Source organism: Castor canadensis, chromosome 6 (assembly GCF_047511655.1).
Source record: "Castor canadensis chromosome 6, mCasCan1.hap1v2, whole genome shotgun sequence".
NCBI classification, from domain to species: Eukaryota; Metazoa; Chordata; class Mammalia; order Rodentia; family Castoridae; genus Castor; species Castor canadensis.
This window is the reverse complement of record NC_133391.1, coordinates 102,211,427-102,236,785: the sequence shown is the minus strand read 5'-3', so window position 1 is coordinate 102,236,785 and position 25,359 is coordinate 102,211,427. Positions and strand designations below refer to the sequence as shown.

Below are 25,359 nucleotides of genomic sequence, written 5' to 3'. Positions count from 1 at the left end.
AAGCGTACATGTCTTTTTTTGCTCTCTAATGATTGAACATTGACCCAGAGCTGCACATTTAAGTCACAACTGTGGGGATCTGAAGGAAATACATGCTTTTCTGAGAAATAGTAGTAGACACCAAGGTGGAGATAGTAATGACCTTGAGCATTCAGACCTCTGACAGGCTTGCTGCTAGAAAAAAGTCAATGATATCAATAAAAGATTGGAGTATCATATGAAATGGAATGTGAATACAGTTAAGTGCCAGGTATGATTTCTATACATGACTAGACATGACAGTGTTCCAACAAATTAATAAAATCAGTTCACGTGCTAAAGTCAATGGCAGAAATGTCATTGAACGTTTTTCATATGGTAAGGCACTATGCTAAGTAGTTTAATGCAACTATCTCACATATCACTAACAACAAACTTATGAAAACTTTTTGTAAATATTCAAATTTTATAGAAAAGGCTACAGAAATGCAGAGAGGTAACTTTTCTCACACAACTGTTAAATAGCAGAGCCAGGACCCAAAGCCAGGCCTATCTGATTCAGAGTCTACATCTGTAAGCATTTCACTTTCTCACTGTCAATTTGTGAAACCATCGTGTTCTTCCTGTCTTCAATTCAGAATGCTTCAGTCATGGGCTTTGTTATATATCTACCCCTAACCAAAAACAGGTAATCTCTCTTTTTAAGGTAGCAGGCAATAGAATCTGCAAGCAAGGGTTAGATATAGAAAGGTGATTTCTCCTCTTCTCCCATCTAGATAATAGTCCTCCACATGAGTTATGAAGAACACCCTGACATTGGGGAAATTTTCATAATGTAAAAGTACATGACACCCTCCCAAGTGGCATGCATTTTATATTCTTGAATTTAAAAAAAAACCCTCAATTTTGTAGCATATGTAACGTTTGTTTAGAGAAAGAAAGAGAAAAAATTAAATACAAAGTAATATAACATGCTAAAGGGAAGTTGTTTGAAGACATTAGTTAGCTCAGCTTTACAATGAAGAAGTTTGGCTGCAATTGAGTAAGGTAGTTAAGAACGTTGGCCAACTTTTTTTTCTAGTGAAAGTAATATTAAAGTTTAATAGGAAAGGAATTTAGTATAACAGGATAAAAGTGATGAAAAACAGGAGAAAAGGGAGAGACATTTCCTGCTTCTCATGTATGAAATGGGAGTAAATACTCCCAGTAATTTTTAATGAATATTAGATCATGATAGTTTTTTTTTAAATGAGAAGAAATTCAAATGTTGATAAAGAGACAGCCCTCAATTTTTCAAGCAAGTTTTGGATGATCTGGGTTTCTCACATACATTCATGAACGTGCTCAGAAATCCATGTTACCCTGCTGTTCTCATTTCACTGCACTGCCCTGAAATCCTGTTGTTGAAACTACAGGACTTGAAAATAACAGGAACATCCTGTTGACAACAATAAATTCCTTATGATAAAATACTGTTTGGCTGAAGCCAATTTTTTTTTTGGAAGAGGGAAAGAGTACCAGTGGGAGGAGCATGTAAGTGACAGAATGTCAGTTTGGACATGTTGCTCATTATATCTTTGCCATATCTCTAAATAAATGAGATGTGTTATTTTGTGTAAATTTTTTGCATTATGCAAAAATTTTAATGTGTCATTAAAAACTGTTCCATGGGAATAGCAAGTATGGTCTAAGCTGCCAGTTATTACTAGTGAGTGTTAACCTCAGAAATGTGCATTTTAGTGTTTTATTCTATGATTTATTCCACAGTCCTCTAACCTCTAGGACTTCATAGGCACAGTAAAATAAACACTTCCTTAAAAGAGATTTTAGACCATCAGCAGAATATGGTCCCTAAAAAACTTTTACATTATTTTTCCACTAAGTGTGACTTATGCTTTAGAGCACTGGTCTGGGAGTTAGAAGCCAAGTGCCAAGCAGACATCAAGGGACCTTGTGTTTTGGTTTCTTCACCCATTAAGCAAGAGGGAGGCCAAGGTGACCTCTACTATCCCATCTAGTTCTAAGATTCTATGAATTTATTTTTATTTGCTGAAAGGAAGAAGTGCTATTGTCTTTTTCCAGTGGGTAGCTCAGGTTGATGGGGAATTTACAGCCTGGCAGTCAATACTGAGAATCTATCAAGATCACTCTATCCAGAATGCAGGTTCTGAGAGGCTAGGAACAGTCACTCTTCTAGAAAGCCATCAGGTAATCAGACTCTCCCTCTGACATTCTTTGCCCTCTTTGGAGGCTTTGAGCCCTAAGGGTTAGAAAAAGTACAAGGGACAAGAGTGTGGCAGCTGAGAAACCACCAGCTCAATTGCCTAGGGCAGCGTGTGAACCGATACCTCGTTCCACTTCTGGGCCATGTCTGTTGGTCAGCCTAGTGGTGTGATCATGGTAAGCTGGACTTTCCTGAGTATTAACTGTCTCTTTTTAATGTTCCATAACTACCTTGACTTTTCAAGTTGGCACCAGGTTTCAACACTGGTTTTGTAAAAACACACATGAGTCATGGGGAAAAGCAGAGAAGGGAAAGTTTTCCTCCTTTCCCTCATGCTTTGTGGATACAGGCAGATAATCTTATTTGCATGACTGAGTCACATTAAATATCTGCTGACTGGTAAGGACTTCAAGAGTGAAAAGGCTGGTCTCGCACACCACTTTCATGAAGTCTCCCCTGATGACCCCAGTTGAGAGATTTTTTTTTCAGTGAACTCATATTGCTCACCACTTTTCTCTGTCACACAGACAAATGTCATGGATATTCACATTTCCCTCTCCACTGCTTAGCATCTTCTTTTTCTTTCAATACAGATTTAGTACAGTATATACATAAAAGTATTGGGGCCTAGTGATAATGATAATCATATTTACCTTTTATTATCTATGACAATGATCTAAGACTTTTTTTTTTCAAAGCAGTAGTAGAGTTTTATTGAAAAGAAAAAGAAAGTAAGGCACTACCAAAGAAAGATTGGTAGACTCTGGCCAGATAGCACAGAAGCCCTGATCTTTGTTCAAAGGCCAATATAGTTTGAAAGGACAAAAAGCAGGGGAAGTTCTGGGTGGTCTTTTTGGGAGGGGCTAAGATAATTGACAGGTTTGATTGACAAGGTCTTGTTATTCTGCCCATGTGCTTATGCTGATTCCCAGGTTTTTAACTGTATGAATGAGATGTAACCAATAGTCTTTAAGTAGAGGGCTTTACCTGAGAGGTCAAATAAAGGACAGATTTCCCTTTATATGGCATGTGCCATTTTCTGAACCAGCCCAGAGACTCTTGTCTTTTGGGAAACTTACAACTTCAAAGGAATCTACAATTGAAAAGGAATTTCTGAGGATGTACTGGAGGGAGGGACAATAAGGATCTCCTCTCTCTTTCCTTTGGGACTCATTTGGTCACCAGATGGCTCCTGCTGTCTGAATCTTTGCTCTGCAGGACTGAGTTTGCTCATGGGAATCTCATCTGCTTCCAGAGGTTGATAGCCCTGTTACATCAAGACTTGAATGTTAAAGGCCTCAATCCTAAAAGAGACAAATCTGGTTAGCAAGTTCAGCATGCATGGTCCAAATATGAACACCAATAGAAGCATTAGAAGGGTCCCTGCCAGAGGCAAGAGCCAGGACACCCAAGTCCAAATCTTAAACCACGATCTCTAGGACTCAGATAATTTGTTGGATTTGGGAAGTTCTGTCACCTAATGTTTTATTCCTCTCTGACCAAACCCAAGTCATTTATATAAAAAACTCTCCTTCTAGGAAACCACAAAGCACAACTCTTTCAGCTGTCAGGAGATCAAATCTTCTCCTACTTTGAAAACTGACAGCTGCCAGAGTCTATTTGGCTCTGAAGTATGCCCCTGGTTGTTGGCTATTTCTTCCAGTCTGTCAGAAAGGTCTTTGGATAACTTTTGGAATATAAGAGGGAAGGGGTTAGTCCTCCTACCCTGGTACTTACTTTTACAGTTAAACTCAGCCCAATTAAGAGAAGGATGAATTGAATGGTCCTTTTCTCTAGACTGCCACATTAACTGGAATGGTTAAGGACTGATTATTTGGGGCAATATCTATATTAGGGACCAGGTGTACCAAGATGCAGGTGCCACTGCACCTGCCAGTCCAGTTAGAGGCTAAACATTGATAGAGTTAATCCCACACAGAAAGACGGCTTCTGGTATCTCTAAGCAAAAGCTGAACACCATTACAAAGCAGGATACAAAAGAGAGTAAATAACCTCATGAACATGGACTATTAAAAGGACATGTAGAAATAATCATATTGCCTCTGCTTAAGTAGGAACTTGCCTTCTGTCATAGGTACCGAGAAGGCTTTCATACCAGGTAGCCATACGTGCATAAGATCCCATTCTTAAAACCTCTTGTCTTTGGTTACTTTTTGAAAGATCTGGCATACATGACTCTATTTTGGATTCTGACAACTCAGCCCCCCATACCTTTTTTGAGTAGTTTTTCTCCAAACTGTTTGGCTGTGTACAATCTTCTCTGAAGATTTTGCTGATTGGCAATTCTGGACCCTTGTCACCAAGATTAGCTTTCTTCCTGATGGTCTGATCTGGTCCTATATCAGAGGGGAAGTAGCAAACAGGCCAGGTAGGAGTCAGTGCCAATAAAAGCCTTTTTAGCCAAATTTAAGCAAAAGAGAGCCTTAGAAGAAGTGACTCTGAGGTTTATTTACCTGGAGTCTATTTTTTTGTTTTTGGTTTATTTACTCATTTATTCATATGTGCATACATTGTTGGGCCATCCCTCCCCCCGGCCTCCCACCCGACCCTCTCCCTCCTGCTGCCTTGCTTCTAGGCAGAACCTGTCCTGACCTCTTCTCTAATTTTGTTGAAGAGAAGACATAAGCAATAATAATAAAGACAAAGCATTTTTGCTAGTTTTAGATAAGGATAGCTGTATAGAGATATTCCTAGCATTGCTTCCATGCACATGTGTATTACAACCCAAATTGGTTCATCTTTACCAGATCTCTTCACTACTTCCCAGTCACCTTCTCATTGTGACCTCTGTCAGTTTACAATTACTATATTAGCTCCTCTACAGTGATCACATCAAACACTTTCAAGTTTTGTGTTTCCTACCTTTCCCTGTTCCTCCCGTATGTGTTCTCCCCTTAGCGTGTGACCCATATCCAATAATATTACTGCATTTGTTTTAAGTCTAAAGTCCACATATGAGGGAGAACATACAATTTTTGGCCTTCTGAGCCTGGTAACTTCCCTTAGGATGATGTTCTCCTGTTCCATCCATTTACTTGCGAATGACAAGATTTCATTTTTCTTCACGGCTGAGTAAAATTCCATTGTGTGTAAATACCACATTTTCTTAATCCATTCGTCAGTAGTGGAGCATCTTGACTGTTTCCATAACTTGGCTATTGTGAATAGTGCAATAAACATGGGTGTGCAGATGCCTGTGGAATAATCTGAGTCATATTCCTTTTTGGTATATTGCTAGGAGTGGGATTGCTGGATCATATGGCAGATCTATGTTTAGTTTTTTAAGAAGCCTCCATATTGTTTTCCAAAGTGGTTGTACTAGCTTACACAGCAGTGTATGAGGATTCCTTTTTCCCTGCAGCATCCCCAACATTTGTTGTTGGTGATGTTTTTGATGATAGCTATTCTAACAGGCATGAGGTGGAATCTTAGTGTGGTTTTGATTTGCATTTTCTCTATGGCCAGAGATAGTGAGCATTTTTTCATGTGCTTTTTGGCCATTTGAATTTATTCCTTTGAAAAAGTTCTGTTTAGTTCAGTTGCCCACTTCTTTATTGGTTCATTGATTTGGGGGGAAGTTTAATTTTTTGAGCTCCCTATATATTCTGGTTATCAGTCCTTTTCTGATGTACAGCCAGTGAATATTTTCTCCCACTCTGTGGGTAGTCTCTTCAGTTTAGAGACCATTTCTTTTGTTGTGCAGAAGCTTTTTAATTTCATGCAGTCCCATTTGTCCATCCTTTCTCTGAGTTGCAGAGCTGCTACAGTTTTACTGAGGAAGTCCTTGCCTATACCTATTGCTTCCAGAGTATTCCCTGCTCTTTCCTGTACTATCTTCAGAGTTTTGGGTCTGATATTAAGGTCCTTAATCCACTTTGAGTTGATACTAGTACAGGGTGATAGGCATAGATCTAGTTTCAGTTTTCTGCAGGCAGATAAACACTTTCCCCTGCAACATTTGTTGAAGAGGCTGTCTATTCTCCACCATATGTTTTTGGCACCTTTGTCAAAAATAATGTGGACATAGCTGTGTAGATTCATATCTGGGTCCTCTATTCTGTTCCACTGGCACTGTTTTTGTGCCAGTAACAAGCCACTTTTATTACTATGACTCTGTAGTATAGTTTAAAGTTGGGTATTGTGATACCTCCAGCATTGCTCTTTTTGCTGAGTATTTCCTTGGCTATTCATAGTCTCTTGTGTTTCCAAATGAACTTTAGGGTAGATTTTTCAATCTCTGTGATGAATGTCATTGGGATTTTGATGGGAATTGTGTTGAACATGTAAATTGCTTTTAGTAGTATAGCCATTTTTACTATGTCGATTCTACCAATCCATAAGCATCTTTCTACCTTCTGTAGTCTTCCTCCATCTCTTTCTTCAGAGGTTTGTAGTTCTCCTTGTAGAGGTCATTCAAATCCTTTGTTAAGTATATTCCTATGTTTTTGATTTTTTTTTAGGCCATTGTAAATGGAATTGTTTTCATATAGTCTTTCTCAATTTGTTCATTGTTGGTGTATAGAAAAACTAATAATTTTTGTAAGTTGATTTTGTATCCTGCCACATTGTTGAAGCTGTTTATGCTGTTTAGGAGTTTTTGGGTAGAGTTTTTTGAGTCTTTGGGGTATAGGATCATGTCATCTGCAAATAGGGATATTTTGACAGTTTCTTTACCTATTTCTATTCCTTTTATTTCTTCTTCTTGCATTATTGCTCTGGCTAGGAGTTCCAGGACTATGTTGAATGGGAGTGGGGAGAATGGGCACCCTTACCTCATTCCTGATTTTAGGGGAAATGGTTTCAGTTTTGCCCCATTATATATGATGTTGGCTATAGGTTTGTCATATATAGCCTTTATAATGTCGAGGTACATTCCTTCTATTCCTAGTTTTCTTAGAGCTTTTATCATGAAGTGGTGTTGAATCTTATCGAAGGCTTTTTCTGCATCTATTGAGATGATCAAATGGTTGTTGTCATTGCTTCTGTTAATGTGCTATATTATATTTATAGATTTATATATGTTGAACCACCCCTGCATCACTGGTGATTGGTCATGGTGAAAATCTTTCTGATATGTTGTTGCATTTGGTTTGCCGTTACTTTATAGAGAATTTTGGCATCGATGTTCATTAAGGAGATTGGCTTATAGTTCTCCTTTTTGGATATGTCTTTGTCTGGTTTGGGATGAGTGTAATACTGGCTTCATAGAATGAGTTAGGCAGTGTTTCTTCCCTTTATATTTCTTGGAAAAGTTTAAGGAGAACTGGTATTAATTCTTCTTTAAAGGTCTGATAGAATTCAGCAGAGAATCCGTTAGGTCCTGGAGTTTTCTTTTTGGGAGACTTTATTACTTCTTCAATTTCATTTCATGTTATAGATCTGTTTAGGTGGTTAATATCCTCTTGGTTCATTTTTGAATGGTCATAAGTATCTAGAAATCTGTCCATTTCTTCAAGATTTTCAGATTTATTATAATATAGATGCTCAAAGTAGTCTCTGAGGATTCCATGGATTTCCTTGGTGTTTGTTGTTATCTCCCCTTTTGTGTTTCAGATTTTACTGATTTGGGTTTTTTCCCCCTCATTTTAGTTAGGTTTGCCAGGTGTCTGTCAATCTTGTTTATTTTTTCAAAGAACCAGCTTTTTGTTTCGTTGATTCTTTGTATGGTTTTTTTGGCCTCTATTCCATTAATTTCGGCCCTTATTTTTATTTCTCTCCTTCTGCTTGTTTTGGTTTTGCTTGTTCTTATTTTTCTAGGATTTTGAGATGTAGGATTAGGTCATTGATTTGAGATCTTTCTGTCCTTTTAATATATGCAGACATGGCTATAAATGTTCCTCATAGGACTGCCTTTACTATGTCCTGTAGGTTCTGGTAGGTCGTGTTTTCATTTTCATTAACTTCCAGGAACTTTTTAATTTCCTCTTTCATTTCATCAGTGACCCACTGATCATTGAGCAATGTGTTGTTCAACTTCCAATTGTTTGCATATTTTCTGCTATTATTTTTGTTGTTGAGTTCTAGTTTTAACACATTGCAATTAGATAGAATTCAGGGGATTGTTTCTGTTTTCTTATATTTGCTGAGGATTGCTTTGTGCCCTAAGATGATCAATTTTGGAGAAAGTTCTATGGACTGTTGAGAAGAATGTATATTGTGCAGATGTTGGATAAAATATTCTATAGACATCAGCTAGGTCCATTTGATCTGTGGTTTGATTTAGTTCTAAAATTTCTTTATTGATTTTTTGTTTGGATGACCTATCTATTGGTGATTGGGGGTATTAAAATCTTCCACTATCACTGTGTTAGAATCTATATGTGCTTTTAAGTCCTTTAAAGTATGATTGATGAAATTGGGTGCACTGACATTAGGTGCATATAGATTGATAATTGTTATTTTCTTTTGGTATATTTCCCCTTTTATCAGTATGAAGTATACTTCTTTATCTCATTTGATCAATTTTAGTTTGCAGTCTGAGGTTGGAGTCTATTTTTAAATCTAATTATGTGTGTTCCTATAGGAGATGTAGCATCTGAAAAATGTTTAGGCTGTTTGTTAGAAAGTATACTTTTTCCTAGGCACCAGTTGCTCATACCTGTAATCCTGTCTACTCAGGAAGCAGAGATCAGGAGGATCACTGTTCAAAGCCAACCTGAGCAAATAATTTGCATGACCCTATCTCAAAAAACCCTTCACAAAAAGAGCTGCTAGAGTGGCTCAAGGTGAAGGCTCTGAGTTCAAGCCCTGGTACTGAAAAAAAAAAAAGAAAAGTCTGAACAAGCTACAGTTACAAAGTTTTACAAGGACAATGCAAAACAAAACCCGACAAAAACAGTATGTTTTAAAAGTCTGACTTGGTTGGCAGCTAAGTACAGTAACCCATGGGAAATGGGTTTAACTGTAAAAGCTCCAGAAGGATCAGAACTACAATGACAAAAAAAAAAAATAGCCATGGTTAAAATTTAAAAAAAAATTGCAATTGACAGAACAGTCCAGTTTTCTCCATTTTATACAGCATTTTAGGATAGTAATTAAAACTGACAGTATTACTTCAGTACCATTAACCTCTTCTTGTTACGGTTAGGAATACATGCATATAACCTGCAAAATGCTAACCATTTCAATTTGGAGGACACCAGCATGTTTAGTGTTTTCCTAAATTTTGCATTTTAGAAGGCTTTTATACTTGGAGAACACAAATACATTTAAGATACAAAGAAGCCAACAACGGTTAGCATCACACTTTTACAGATGTCATGCATCTTTGACTTGCCTCATTTTATTCTCACTATACTCCTATGAAGTAGATGCTGCTTTTTTCCCCTGTCACAAATAGCTGGCTGGGGATTCTTTCCCTCCGTCCAGATAGAAATCATGAATAGGCTAGGAGCCGCTGTCTTAGCATTGATGGCCCTGAGTTCCAAAGGTTTACAGCTGGGCTTCCAATTCCACAGGCTTATAGAGCTAAAGCCTTGAGAACTAGAAGTCTGTGGCTCCAAGCTTTAAAAGTGGAGGCTTATTGTTCTGTGCCTAGAGTGCCAGCCAATACCCAGTTGCTCTTGAACTCTTTCTCAAACTCTTCTAGTGACCAGCAAATGTTTGCCTCGTAGTTTCAGCTCCAAAATCACACTCTGGAACTCTTCAGCTGCTTTCTAGTTTTATAGCTCAGAGTTTTGAGTATCAAGGTCCTTAGCTCTCAGTGGCTCTCTAGAAGTCTTTGACACCTCCTTTCTGCCACTACTGGGGTTTGAATTCCCAAGGTTTTATCTGCTCTTTGTGCAGCCAGTTCAGCCTGCTCTACTCAGGAAATGCCTTTATTGTACCCAATGATGCAACACTGAATGATATAAGACAGAAGAGGAGCCTCCCAAACTAGCCAGTAAGATAACAAATAGCATTTGTCAAAAGAAGACATTCAGTTGCCAACACATATATGAAAAGACGTTCAACATCACTAATTATCAGGGAAATGAAAATCAAAACCACAATGAGATATCATCTCACCCATTTAGATTGGCCACTATCCAAAAGACAATAAATAAATGCTGATGATGCTGTGAAGAAAGAAAAACTCTTATATACTAGAGAATATAAATTAGTGTAGCCATTTTGGAAAACAATTTGGAAGTACCTCAAAAACTAAACACAGAATCATCCTATGATCCTGCAATTCCACTACTGAGTATGTATCCAAAGAAAATGAGATCAGTGTATTGAAGAAGCATCTGTACCCCCATGGTTTTTTTCAGCACTATTCACCTTAGCTAAGCTTTCCAGTCAACCTAAGTGTTCAACAATGGATGAAAGGACAAAGAAAATGGAATACTATACATCCATAAGAAAGGATGAAATCCTGTCACTTGCAGCCATATGGATGGACCTGCAGGACTTCATGTTAAGCAAAATACGCTACACAGAAAGGCAAATACCATGTGATCTCAGTTATATGGGAAATCTAAAAATATTGACTTTAAAGAAGTACTGAGTAGAATAGTGGCTACCAGAGACTGGGGAGGGAAGAGGAAATGGGATTGTAGTTGGAGAGGTTGATCAATGGGTACAAATTTATAAGTAGATAGGAGGAAAAGTTCTGGTGTTCTGTGGTATCTAGGGTGACTCTAGTTAACAATAATGTATCACATATTTCTATATATCTAGGTTTTTTGCATATTCGCACCACAAAGAAATGATTAATGTATGTATTAGCTTTTCATCGTTCTAGTAAAATACCTGGAACAGATTACTTATGAAGAAAAGAGGTTTATTTAGCTATCAGTTCTTGGGTACAGAGTCCATGCTGAAGGTGGGAAGAGAAGGAGTGCATAAGAGCAAGAAAATTGCATCTGGAACCAAAAAATAGAGCTGGGTGAGGCCAGACTTGCTCCTTCTGTAACAACCTGCTTGGACAACTCAGGAGATCACACAGGAACTATCTCATGTTCCCTGTATGGAGCTCCTAAAAGTTCTCTAGCCTCCCAAAACCACCACCCTGGGGACTAAGCCTCCAGTCACCTTCAGGGACACCCAAACCGTGTTCAATCCACAGCAGTGTAGGAGGTGATTGATACAGCAATTGCCCTGATTTGGTCATTACACAGCATATTGGAATATCACATATTACTCATAAATATGTTCAATTAGTATGTCAATAAAGTAAATAAATTTTAAAATTAAAAATATTGCGATTGAAATTGGCTCTGCAACAGAGCTGAGTGTTTGAATTGAGACAGAGTGATATCTGCAGCTTCAGATAATGACTTTAAAATGATTGACTTATAGCCCTTCTACTCTCACTATCCTTGTTTTCTCAATGGCTAAAAGTTACCCTGCTATTCCCAGATTTAGCATTTATTATTAAGATTTTACTGGTATTTCAAGAAAGTCCATAGCGTATTTTAAACAGAGGATAACTAACTTCAGTGAACAGGGATTTTAAGGCATCATTTAGGAATACCATTTATTGCGATGTGCTATAATGTTACATGACTACAGATGGTGCAAGGCAAGGGACAACTGAGTGTTCACTCCTGTAGGGAATGCAGTAGGAGTAAGCCAGAGGACTCTGTTGGCCTAATTTCCAGGGCAATATAATATGATTACTGTTCTATAAAATGTGGTAAATAATTAAAAGTTGAATTATCCTTCTACAAAGTGATTTTTCCCCTTTGAGAAATCATCACTGTTGCCGTGAGGATTTTTTGCCACTCAAACATCTGGATCATTAATCGAGTGCCCTCAGTGACATTCCTGTCAGCACAGACCTACACTTCCCTTCTCACATTTTTCATGGGCTAGAAATGAAGCATACACAAGGTTATTGTAAGTGTATTTGGAAAGGATCACTTCAAACATTTCATGAAGAAAAGGAAATAATATTTGTGCTAACATATCACATGGGCCCCAGTTTCTTCTTAGCTATTACTAAATGTTTTAAGTTCCTTGAAATCCCAAATGTAAAATGCAAAGAATAAAAATTGCATCTGCATAAAAATTCTAATAAAATAAAAATCTTTTAAGTTACATCTGTAACATTATCCTAAAACCAGAAACTACTGTATCTTGCCACTGTAGTGTGTGCTTTGCCCACAAAAGCTGCTTTCCTGATAGTCAGATCTGGAGGCTTATTGTCCAGGAATATTGCCAGATGGGTTGATAAGAGGGTGCAGTAATACACACATTTGTATAAGACTATATATCTGCCATATATGTGACATTAATATATTTTGAACATTAATCTTGTATCTTCATGGTTACCTCTGTAAATCTATATTTTTATAAAATTATACAAACCTAGAATTTTATCACCTACAGATACAAGAAGGTGCTATGATTAGCCAGAAAAAATGTTTTAGCATTCCATTCAGAAGCCTTGTAAGCAAGAGGCAATGGCATGACAACTTTGAATGCTCCAGGACAATGACATTTTTCCAGTACCAAACAATTTTGTTTTATGAGAGAGCATAGAGCGTTAGTACATGTAAAAAATAACAAGTCAGCTTGACCTTTATCTGATGAAATCCTCAAAGGGCTTGAGTCACTGGAACCTACCTGGAGTGAAGTTAGCAAGTGCTGCTTTCAACAGTGTCATCAAGTTGTTCAGAGAACAACTGCTTAAACTTGAGTTTCTTGAAAAAAACTCAGCATGGAGTACCAGACTTTTTTTGTCAGCTATCTCTAACATATTAATATTTCAAATCCATTATTTATTTTACCTCTTTAATGAGACAGGGTAGTAGGCAATTCTGTCTTGTCATCAAGAGCTAATTATATAAGATATAAGGTAGTATTTTAATTCATCTGATATAATCTGAGTATTTCAAATTTTTATGTAGTATAATATTCAATGAATTAAAAATCTGTTCTTTTTAAATTTATCGAAGCACTATTGCTCTTGTATGTCCATATTTTTTCCTTAATCTTTGCAAATAATACAAACAATTTTTAAATATTTAAAAATAAGCCTGATTCTTATTCTTGACCATTTGGCTTTTTTTTTCTAAGGCAGTTGTCAGTGCAAAGCATTAGCAACACTAACCTAGTACAAAGTGAGAGTACCAGGTAGACGTGGTAGTCATATCCTACTGCATCTTTAAGACCAATGCTTCATTTTTTTTGGTACTTTTTGAGATAGGGAGTCTCTATGTAGCTCCAGCTGGCCTTGGATTCAAGATCCTCTGGCCTCAGCCTCCCAGGTGCTGGGATGACAGGTCTCTGCCACCACACCCAGGAAGAGCAGTGTCTTAAAAAATGGTTAGTTGTGTGTTCTCTCCCTCTTTCTCTCTTTATCACTTGCTCACTAGCTGTGTTTTAGGTGTGGACATGTAAAATCCTACCAAAGTTACTTCAAGTTCAAAGGCAAGAGCAGGGGAAGTGATTACAGAACCAAGACATAGGCATTCCCATGGAGATCCAAAAATAGGAAGTGAGGTACAGTTGTGAAACCAGAGTTTTGGACCTAAGGCCCAAACTCCTTGGGCCTGCCAGGTCTGGTCACTTGTCCCTATACACCATATAAAGAGGCATGGAGAAGGTAGAGAAAGGAGATTATTACACAGTTAGAGACATGCCATGGGAAGAGACAAAGTAAGAACTCACCCCATCTTCAGCCATCTTCAGGGTACAGACATGAGCTGTAGGTTTAAATAGACAAAGAATGGGTGCAGGGAACAAGGGATGCATTGTTAAATGTGTGTTCTGGTTGACCATTATCTCAGTCCGAGAGTTCTGGAAAGGGCTCCAGAGAACATATCACTGCTGTCACTTGAGGGAGCAATCTGGTTCCCATGAGATGCTTACTCCTGCTCCAGTGTGGAGCCTCATCATTATAGGTAATTTTCCTCATTTGGAGGAGTGATCTGTCCTGCAAATCTCCCCTGTTCCTTATGGGAAGTTTCAATCCTTTGTCATAAAGTTGTTATCATTCCCATCCTTCCTTGATTTAAAGTGGCTCCAGGACAGAATGGCTCAGAGCAAAGAACAATAGGTACAAAATGGAGACAGAAATGCCCAGTTTTTCTTCTGTGTTTAGGTAATTCGTGGGCACAAGTAAGGAGTCAGTGCTTTTCAGCAAAAGCAGTTTAAGCACCTCTTACATTTGGGCCTTAGAGGACCTGGAATTAGCATCTGGAAACCAAGGCTGTCCTGTCTCGGGGACCACAGATTTTCTCGCTTCTGGATTGTTATAACCATCTAAACTCTCCTCCATCCCCAGCCCTTCTACCCCCTTTCTTTGTCCATTTCTTCTGTGTATTCATTGTGTATTTAATCCAGTATGGCCATTTGTTGTGCCTTTGCATCTACTCAAGTGCATACCACTAACTGGCAACCATCCATGTGAAATTTTCAAGAGCAAAAAACCCTGAATAATCTGCTCAATTTTTAGAGCAAAATCCCAAGGCGTACGTGAGGGGCAAGCCAGATGATGGACTGCCTTGGGATCAGGGCATGGAGGTATGAGGATAGAGGCACGTGGCAGAGGGGTCAACCTTGGTAGAAACTGAGTCATGCAGGTAAGGGTGGAACACTCACACACAGAGCAAACTTTTTCCTTCAAAAGCCGTTTAGAGCTACACAACTGTAGTCCTAGTATTCAGGAGGCAGGAAGGGCAGCTTCCTTGAGTTGCAGGGCAGTTTAGGTTACATAGCAACACCCTGTCAGAAAGAAAGAAGGAAAGAGGGAGGAAAGAAAGACAAAGGATGTTTAGATTCAACAGGCCCCACACACCCCTTCCCATCTCACTCCACAAATCTGTTGTATCCTCCCACTTTATTGCAAGCTTTATTCTTTTCTGTAATCAGAATGCTGAGGGTGCAAACCCCAGGCTTCTAAACATCTGCAATCTTCCCTATTCGGTTGTCTTCCTGCTGTTTTTCTTTCTCCCTGGTTCTTGGGGCTGCTGGAGCCACCATGTGCTCTGAAGTCTGATGCTTCCTGGGGTTGCATAGTCCCTTGGCTTCAGCCAAAGGGATGTAGAGATTAATTTGTTAATTACATTAAGCAAGAATAATGTTCCAGGAGTGTGCTAGCAGCATGCTTCTCAAACTTTTGTTAAACATAGGGAGTACCTGTGGCTCTTGTGAAAACCCAGATTCTGATTCAAGAGCTCCATGGTGGGGTGTGAGCTTCTTCATTCTTAACAAGCTCCCAGGTGGTGCTGACAATGCTGACAGAACAACTCTTGGAACAAGAGAATAGACTCAGAAGTACTATGCATTTATCACAGCTACAATCCTTGATGGCAGGGACCATGCCCTAGGCAGCTTTATAGGACCTTCCATCTCTGACATCGTAGCTGATGCTATGTGACCGATATTCACATATTGGCTAGATTTTTTTGAACTGAGCACACATGAAATACAAGGTTTTCTACAAGTAGTTTTAAGTGAATGGTTTTCAAAGACTACTAACATTCAATGAAGTCAATAAGCATCTCTTAAGGTCTGGTTGTGCAAAGCTCTGGGAGAAATATTTTTTAAAAAGTTTCAGTACTGTCCTCAAGGACACCCTGATGTGATTTCCACTCACTAATTCTGTCTTTACTGAAATTGTGGGACTAATTTTAGAATTGTAGGTAGCAGCAAAGGCCAATGAGCCTATTTATGCTACAAGAAATTTGACCTTTTATAATTTAGGTGGTATTTTGCCTGTATATACAATAAAGTTAATAGGATTTTTTATTATGTTTATGTGTAATAAATAATGCATGTAAGGATTGATTTTCAGACCTTGCATGTAGTAAATGATTGCTTACCAGTAGTAGCAGTAGTAGTAATATTTAAAATAGTCTTAACTATCCAGCTAATTCCAATCTCCCTAAGTCCATATATCATCTTAATGTTCCATTTGACAGTCTAGGGCTTATCTATAATTTAATCTTCATAGTATTTTTGGTTAAAGTTTAAACTTAAAGGAAAATGCATTTCAGTTGATTCCTCTTGGTGTGAAAATTGCTGTATGCTCTATAACAGAAAAACAAGAATATATTTTCCTACCTTGTAGCTGGTTAAACTCAAGATCTTCTTTCCCCTTTACTCTGATGCCTTCTCTCAGCACCATTATTCCTTTAAAAGGGTTAATGTGTTGATAATGTTCCTCTAAAGCCTCTCCTGTCATTTTTTAATGGTCCAGGAAATATGTAAATACATACCAAAATACACATACACACAAACATACATACACAGATAAATTCACGTATGAATAAAAATGCATGTAAAATAAGAACATCATCTTTGGAAAAAGTAATTTGGGCATGTAAGTAAAGGAACATTGAAGTCATAAACGTTGGCTTAGATTTTATTTATAAAAGATAAGCATCTACGTAAGAAATGAGATCTGTGATCTTCAACTAATAAAGCCAATGTGATCTTCAACTAATAAAGCCAATGATAAGATCTGTTGCACTTACAATACACAGTAGAAACCAGTTCTCAATAAATGAGGAACAATTCTTCATTGATCAGACCTAAGGTGAATTCCTAAATAAAGCTGACCACCTCTATTACTCCCCAAATAAAGCTGGGCATCAGTATGAGTTATGTGTGTGGAAGAAAGCATTAGTTGAAGCAACAAATATAGCTTCTAGTGGAAATACCATCATTGAAGAAACACTAGAGACCCACCCAACAGAGGCTGGCATATGAGCCTGTGAATATCATTGACTTATTGAAACATACTTACAAAGACCTTGGAAACATTTATTACCTCATTACATTTATAAATATTTATTAATTAAATATTATATTTTTAATAGTATAATGTTTATAAACATTTATAAACTCTCATTACCTACATTTTTTTGTAGCCCAGATGTCAGCTATTTGTATTTTGTCAAATCTTCCAGCTTGCCAAGGTCAACTTGTTCTTTAAAAATATAATTTAAATGAACTCAAGACACAATCTCATGAACAGTGAGTTCTCTGCATCCACCCCAGTGTTTTCAGTGGTTCTCAGTAGAGGTCATGCCTCTCCCCGATGCCTCTGCTCCTGAGCCACCACTTAAGCTGATTTCATACAGAGATAAAACTGAAAGATCCCCATGGCACCCACATAATGCAAGTAAAACCATTTCAACAACTGTAAAATATACCTCTCCTTTTGGTCCTGAGGAGAGGTAATCATCTTAATAAATTAAAAAGATATGTCAGGCATTGTGAATGTTTGAGGGAAGACAGGGAAGAGAGAAATCTGAAAGTAATGAAACAACATCCACTTGTTTCATTTGGCTAAAAATAGAGAAAAGAATGAAGTCCTGACAAGATTTTGAAACATTAGGCTTGTCTGTGGGCAATAACAAGGGGAAAAAATTACCTATGAAAGTTTGAAAGGAAACAACAAATGTTAGTGATTGCGAAAGTGATTGCAAAAGAGTGTCCAGCACCCAGAAAGAGAAAAGAGTCACCAGCGTTCCTCTGAAGCTAGATGAGCTGGTAATTCCACAGAACACACTTTCCTCACCCTTTTTATAAAAGCAAATCCACATGGTCTTTGTCTCATCTTCTATTGTCTGCCAGATCTATTTTTTTAATTCATTTATTCACATGTGCATACATCATTTGGGTCATTTCTCCACCCTCTCCTCCCCTCAGTTCCAGGCAGGGCAGAATGGATCAGATCTAGTCTTAAAGCAGTAGCTGCCAGCATGTTATTCAGCCCCTTCCACCACCCTGCAGTGTGCATAGCTTTCAGCCTGCTCATTCTCACATTTTTTTCCAAGCATTTGTTCCCAGCCTTAGTTCCAAGACTATTCTAACATGATATTCACATACCTGCGTCTCTTTCATGGGCTCTAACCCTCAAACTACCTGGTTGTACCTTTTATTTGGTTGAATTAGAAGAAATGCTGATCTGATTGGTGAGACTTTTTTTTTTTAAATAGGATATAGTTCATTTATCTGGAGCACTTTTAAATGTATAATAAAATTTATCATAAAAATAAAAATAATATTTATTATTTTGCTCAGAGATTAGAATAATGCCTATTAGTTTTGAAGGAAAAGTTAAATGAGAATTGAAAATAAGAAGGTGCTAGAAATGTGAGCATAATTTGGGGATGCACAATGACAGCCTCTTCCATCTGCTTTCCCATGGATTGAATCAAGTCAGTGGGAAGCCATGTCTCTCTTTTTTTTTTTTTAGAAGTAGGATCATTTTTTTATTTGATAGGATTTATATATATAATGATTTGATTTACTCAAATGAAATTAAAATAAATGTGATTATATAAGAAAAGAATAATTGTTTTAATCAATTATTTACTGTTTTTTTTCAAAAGGGAAAAAAACCTACATATTTTCCATTACAACAATAATAAATCACATAGGATTTTTTGTCAATCTGTTCTAAAATAGGTGGAAAAACAAAATTTTGTTAACTCTTATGTCATAAATTTTCTTTCTCATGAAGTGATAGGTAAACAGCTACAAAATTCTTTTTTTACATATTGTTTTATTATTCATATGTGCATACAACGCTTGGGTCATTCTCCCCCCTGCCCCCGCCCCCTCCCTTACCACCCACTCCGCCCCCTCCCTCTCCCCCCCACCCCCTCAATACCCGGCAGAAACTATTTTGCCCTTATCTCTTTTTGTTGAAGAGAGAGTATAAACAATAATAGGAAGGAACAAGTGTTTTTGCTGGTTGAGATAAGGATAGCTATACAGGGAGTTGACTCACGTTAATTTCCTGTGTGTGTGTGTGCTACCTTCTAGGTTAATTCTTTTTGATCTAACCTTTTCTCTAGTTCCTGGTTCCCTTTTCCTATTGGCCTCAGTTGCCTTTAAGGTATCTGCTTTAGTTTCTCTGCGTTAAGGGCAACAAATGTTAGCTAATTTTTTAGGTGTCTTAGCTATCCTCACCCCTCCCTTGTGTGCTCTTGCTTTTATAAAATGTGGTATCTATACACAATGGAATTTTATGCAGCCATGAAGAAGAATGAAATGTTATCATTCGCTGGTAAATGGATGGAATTGGAGAACATCATTCTGAGTGAGGTTTGTCTGGCCCAAAAGACCAAAAATCATATATTCTCCCTCATATGTGGACATTAGATCAAGGGCAAACACAACAAGGGGATTGGACTTTGAGTACATAAAGCCATGTCTCTTACTGGCTCTTGGGGATTACCCTTAAAGCCCTGTCTCACTTGGAAATGTTAGTCTTTCAGAAGAGTTGCTGGGTTCTCTAATCCCTAAGAGGTAGTACCCAAGGCAGATAGTTTTTGTTTGAGGGAGATGGATAAAGTCACATCTGGACAGTTCCTCAGGTAAAAAAGACAGCTGGAGGAGCTGCCAATCAGACAGGCATGCTCCTTAATGATCTGGGCCACACTGACTGGACCAGTGAGGCACTGTCAAGGCCTCATTACTCTTGGGCCTCTAAAGAAACAGAGAAAAAAAGAAAAGCTTCAGGATTGGGTAATTTTCCTGCCCCTTTTTCTGAAAGAATAAGACACTTTTGACCAAGTCATCATACAAGCAAGTAGAATCACAAAAATTTTTAAGAGCAATCATACTTAGAGAGTCTCCTTGCCTTGGTTACTTCTGACCTCCTAGATGTCTACTTTGCCACTTTATTCTTTAACCAAGATGGTACATTATGAGCTGGGGGTGTCAGCTTTCAAGGAAAGTTTTTTAAGGTAAAAGAAGGTTTCAGGAAGTTTGTTCAAACAGACAGAGAATTGCCTCTCTGTTGGTTGCCACAGCAGCGTGTGGGTGTTGGACAGTCACACCTGAGCCATAGCACTCTGTACAAAATGTTTCTACTCTTAGAGCAATTTACAATAGATTCAGTAATTGCCACCAAGTTGAATTGTGATGACATTTTTCAAGGCAAAAAAAAAAAAAAGGCAATGAAACCTACATGCCTTCCTTCATTGGTATCTGAATTTGACTGAGCACCTTTAGACCAGTATATGTCAGTGGATCTACATTCAAATTAAAATAAATCATTTGAAGTCTATGTGCAAAATAATGAGCAGCTAACTTGACCACTGTTTTTAGTACACAAATATATTCAGTATCAAGGTCACTAATGTTTGCCTGTTTTATTTACTACAGGTTTTAAACCTAGAAGAAATTGGTCTTACTACATATAGATGAGTGTATGAGGAAAGATTCAAGCTTTGTGTTAACCAAATTAAATTCTAAAACCAAGAAATTCATCATTCTGACATTTTTGCAGATGCTTTGAAATCTCTTTTAAAATGTGTCTTATTTACACAAAGAATGCATTAGCAGGTCATGTTAATATTAGAAATAAAAACTGAGTAAGGCCTTTAATAATGCACCCCTGTTTAAATACAAAATTTAGTCACTATTTTCCCAAATTGCCAGAATGAGCACTTCTCCAATTATCAGTATTTTGGATTTTGAGGTTTTCCTCTAAACAGTTTAAATGGGGTTTTTTCTTAATTTTTTTTGAATTCCAGCATTTACAACTATATTGTAATGCCAGACATTACACATCAGAAAATAGAGAGAAGTTAGGAGAAATAGAAATGAGACTCCCTTGCTATTAAGATTTCATATAATTAAAAATAAAGTCTTAAGCTAGGTATGATGGTACAACCCCAGCACTCAAGAAGCTGAGGGAGGAGGATCAAGGATCACTAGTTCAGGACCAACCTGGGTGAGATGCTGTCTTAAAAATTAAATAAAGATGAATAATTAAAAAAAATGCCTATTCTAAAGAAAAAAAAAATTAAATAAAGAATGGCCAAGCATAGTAGTTCACGCCTATAGACCCAGTACTCAGAAAGCTAAGAGTTTGAGGCCAGCCTGGTCTGCACAATGAGATCTTGTCTCAATAATTGTAATAATAATAATAATAATAATAATAATAACTAATAGGAAGTATGATGATCTTTATAAGAGCACATGCCTAAATAGCACAGTTTTAGATAATGAAAACATATTTAATAGTCTTCCATTTAGAGATTTTTGAGATAGATTTCATGTAAAGAACATGAGGAGGTTATGACCCATGAGTAAAAGTTTCCAGTTACCATTTTTGTGATAATTTTAGTATAATGAAAATACACACACACACATATATATACATATACATACATATATATATATATATATATATATACAATGTCAGTTTACTTTGGACCCCATTGTTCCATATAGAAATAACAAATATCAGTTGTTCTGTACAGCTTCCAAATAGAAAATTGTCTTTACTTTCAAGAGTGTAAAAGGCTCTTGGGGAAATATATAGCCAAGCAATGGCAAAACTGTCATCTACTCAAAACCAAGGCAGTGGAGATGACAAAGGGAAGCCTCTGAGAGTCCTCAGACTTGCCTTTAACAAATCTCTTCTTTCACATGCTCCCCAAGAACATAGGATCTGAAAAGCAAGTCAAATGGTCTTGTTGTTAGCATCCTAAAAGTTACATGATACATTATTCTTTGTTTCTTTCATTAAGCCCATCCTAGGAACTAAAATCTGGGATGAGATTGAGAAGGAGGAAGGAAGAGACAAGGAGAGATAGAATATATGGAGAGAAAGATGGAGGGGAGACAAGAGAGGAAAGAAGAAAGATGCCTGGACAGGGGCCATCAGCCCCTGTCCTTTGCTCTGAGGAACTAGAGAGGTCAAGATAGATCCATGCAGGCCTGATCAGCCACTGATAGGACACAGTGATGTTGTTATCAACCCCATGGCCGTACACCTTGATGATATTGTTCTTCACTTGAGTGAAGACAGAGGGAGGGAACAGAAAGGGGTGTTGAACTCCCCCAGGAATCCACCAACTAGTTTGAAACATAAACTGAACATGACTAAATCAATGATTCTCAAAGTATGCTTTAGGTAATATTACTCCTGTATCTGTATCTATGTATGTGTACATACATGTATTTGTGAAAAAGAAGAGGGCTTAATTTGTCATTTAAGTCTTAAAACAGTAGGTTCAACAAAATCTCCTAGGTAATTTATTTAGCTTCATAACTAACTTATTTTAGAAATGAACGAAGTACAGAAAGATCAAGTAATATAACTAAAGTCACTCATTAATGATGTGGTGCTGGAATTCGGTGCTAGTTTGATCCTGAAGCCTAGACATATGACTCCATGATTTCCTCCAGGCTTTTTAAATGAAGACAGGTACTCCAAATCCTTGAGATGTATACATATAGTGCGTAATTCTCAATTTTATTTGCCTATAACCTTTTTTTTTTTAACTTTCTGAGCTTCCCAAGAAATGAATACCCAACAGAACCTATTTTGTGAAGCAATGGGTAGATTTTAATCATGCAAACCCTTCTCTAACAAAGCTTTCATTTGGCAAACCAAAAATTTGCCTTTGCCAACATCTAGATCCAGAGAGCTGGCATGAAGTGGTGAGAGGATATCTTCTTTTTTTTTTCATTTTTCTTTTATTATTCATATGTGCATACAAGGCTTGGTTCATTTCTCCCCGCTGCCCCCACCTCCTCCCTTACCACCCACTCCGCCCCCTCCCTCTCCCCCCCTCAATACCCAGCAGAAACTATTTTGCCCTTATTTCTAATTTTGTTGTAGAGAGAGTATAAGCAATAATAGGAAGGAACAAGGGTTTTTGCTGGTTGAGATAAGGATAGCTATACAGGGCATTGACTCACATTGATTTCCTGTGCGTGGGTGTTACCTTCTAGGTTAATTCTTTTTGATCTAACCTTTTCTCTAGTACCTGTTCCCCTTTTCCTATTGGCCTCAGTTGCTTTAAGGTATCTGCTTTAGTTTCTCTGCGTTAAGGGCAACAAATGCTAGCTAGTTTTTTAGGTGTCTTAGCTATCCTCACCCCTCCCTTGTGTGCTCTCGCTTTTATCATGTGCTCATAGTCCAATCCCCTTGTTGTGTTTGCCCTTGATCTAATGTCCACATATGAGGGAGAACATACGATTTTTGGTTTTTTGAGCCAGGCTACCCTCACTCAGAATGATGTTCTCCAATTCCATCCATTTACCAGCGAATGATAACATTTCGTTCTTCTTCATGGCTGCATAAAATTCCATTGTGTATAGATACCACATTTTCTTAATCCACTCGTCAGTGCTGGGGCATCTTGGCTGTTTCCATAACTTGGCTATTGTGAATAGTGCTGCAATAAACATGGATGTGCAGTTGAAGAGGATATCTTCTGAATTTAGAGTATTTGTATTGAAGTTATTGAGTTATTGCTTCTTCTCTACTCTTTTTCAGATGTTTCATCCCAAACACCTATGCAGCTCTGTTCACTGCAGCTCTCATTCCATTAATGTGCCTGGTGGTGGTGTTTGTGGTGTTCATCCATGCCTACCAGCTGAAGCCACAGTGGAAAGCATACGATGACGTTTTCAGAGGAAGAACAAATGCTGCAGGTTTGTAAGAACTATTTTTGCACTTTGGAGATGGGAACTTTTCAATGAGGAGAAAATGTTAACTGAATATTTTTTAATCAAAACAAGAGTGAAGTTAGGCTCCGCTTTCAGCTCTGAAGCCCTAAACTATAGGTTTGTGTTGTCTCTCTCTCTCTCTCTCTCTCTCTCTCTCTCTCTCTCTCTCCCTCTCTCTTTCTCTTTCTCTCCCTCTCTCTCTCTCTCTCTCCTCTTCCTTTCCTCCTTCCCTCCTTCCTTCCCTCATTAACATCTCCTACTTCTTGGTGCTTCCTGACAACTCATTCATCAGGACCCTGTGGCTTTTACTGCTGATTCCAGTTTTTTCCTTAAGGTGTTAATGTCCAAGTCGATGAGTCATGGGTTTTGGGAGTTGCTTCCCAAACTCTCTCAACTTAAACAATAGCAACCCACATTCAGCCTGTGAAACTGACTCGTTTCTCACAGATTCAGAGTCATCATTACAGTTCAGCAAACCACAGTGCCCATGAATGCTGTACTTTGCATGTGGCATTTCGATTGTGCTGACAGATGTTTAAAAACACATGTAATCAGACAGCTTCATAAGTGGCCACATATGTCTAGTTACTTAAGAGGACAAGTCTTTCCAGCTCAAATTGGCTTTCACCAAACTTCATTTTTTCCCTTTGAATCATACTTAGCACAGGTTTTTATGATCTGATTCTTTTGTTGTTGTTGTTATTAGAGTCTCCTAGGAATTTTCTTAACTAGGAACAATAACCGCACACCTACAGACAGAAACTCTCACTAAAATACTGTGTGAACAACTCAGTTATTGAGGATACCCCTGAGCCAATGATCTTGTTTCCTAAGCTTTTACAAATCTGAGGTCTCTGATGGCAGTGTTAGAGGAATTATTCATATTTTAAGAGTTTGTCAAGAGTTTGAGCAAGATACCATATGTGAAATCTCTAGAATAGTGTCTAATATATTATTAAGAGCACAATGAATATTACTTGCTGTCAGTCTAATATAAGAAAAGCTTTCTAGTTTCTATACTGGATCAGAGAGGATACAGAAACGATTTACGTATGAGCTAAGGAGAAGAGATTCTTTTCTATTAGTTTATGAAATATTTTAGGATAAAGGCACCTATACAATTCTTCCCTATTCTCTTCCATCCAGGATGTAATAATACATAGGGAGAAATATCACATATAACACATCTATGCAATTATCACACTGAAATCCCTTGTTTTATCATTGTATCCTAATAAAACATAGTTTACTTTTTTTAGTCTATTTCTATGTACTATCTAGAATTTATTTTTTGATTATTGTGCTTGGTGGGAATACATTGTGGCATTCACAAAAGTTCTTATAATATATCAAATATATAATACTTGAATTCACCCCCTCCACCATTCTCCTTTATCCTTCGCCCTTCATTACTGAAGCAGTTTCAACAGTTATTATTTTTTCCATTTACATACATGTGTACACAGTGTTTGCACTATATTCACCCTCCCATGCCCTTCTCCACCTCCTTCCCCCTCCCACTGCTACCAACCCCCCAAGGCAGGACCTGTTCTGTCCTCCTGTTCTCTGATTTTTCAAAAGAAAAAAAAATAGCATTTTTGTTCTTTTAAGATAGCTACACAGGGAGTATCCTTGTGACATTTCCATATATGTATGTATTATAACCCCAATTGGTTCATCTCCTCTATCTTTCTCCTTCTATCTTAGCACACTTCTGGTGATTTCAACAGGTTTAAAAATTCTATATTCATTCTTGTATAGGAAGTACATCAACC

At 37.6% G+C, this 25,359-nt stretch overlaps 1 protein-coding gene across 4 annotated transcripts in view; it reads left to right on the top strand.

The window, feature by feature from the left end:
* The window catches only part of Adgrv1 (adhesion G protein-coupled receptor V1), a 609,243-nt gene that overhangs the window by 478,393 nt on the left and 105,491 nt on the right, over positions 1-25,359 (top strand). For all 4 annotated transcript variants that reach the window (XM_074077095.1, XM_074077094.1, XM_074077093.1 and 1 more), the window contains one exon: positions 23,412-23,569. In XM_074077095.1, the coding sequence (XP_073933196.1) occupies positions 23,412-23,569 (158 nt within the window). The remainder of the gene's footprint in view (positions 1-23,411; positions 23,570-25,359) is intronic.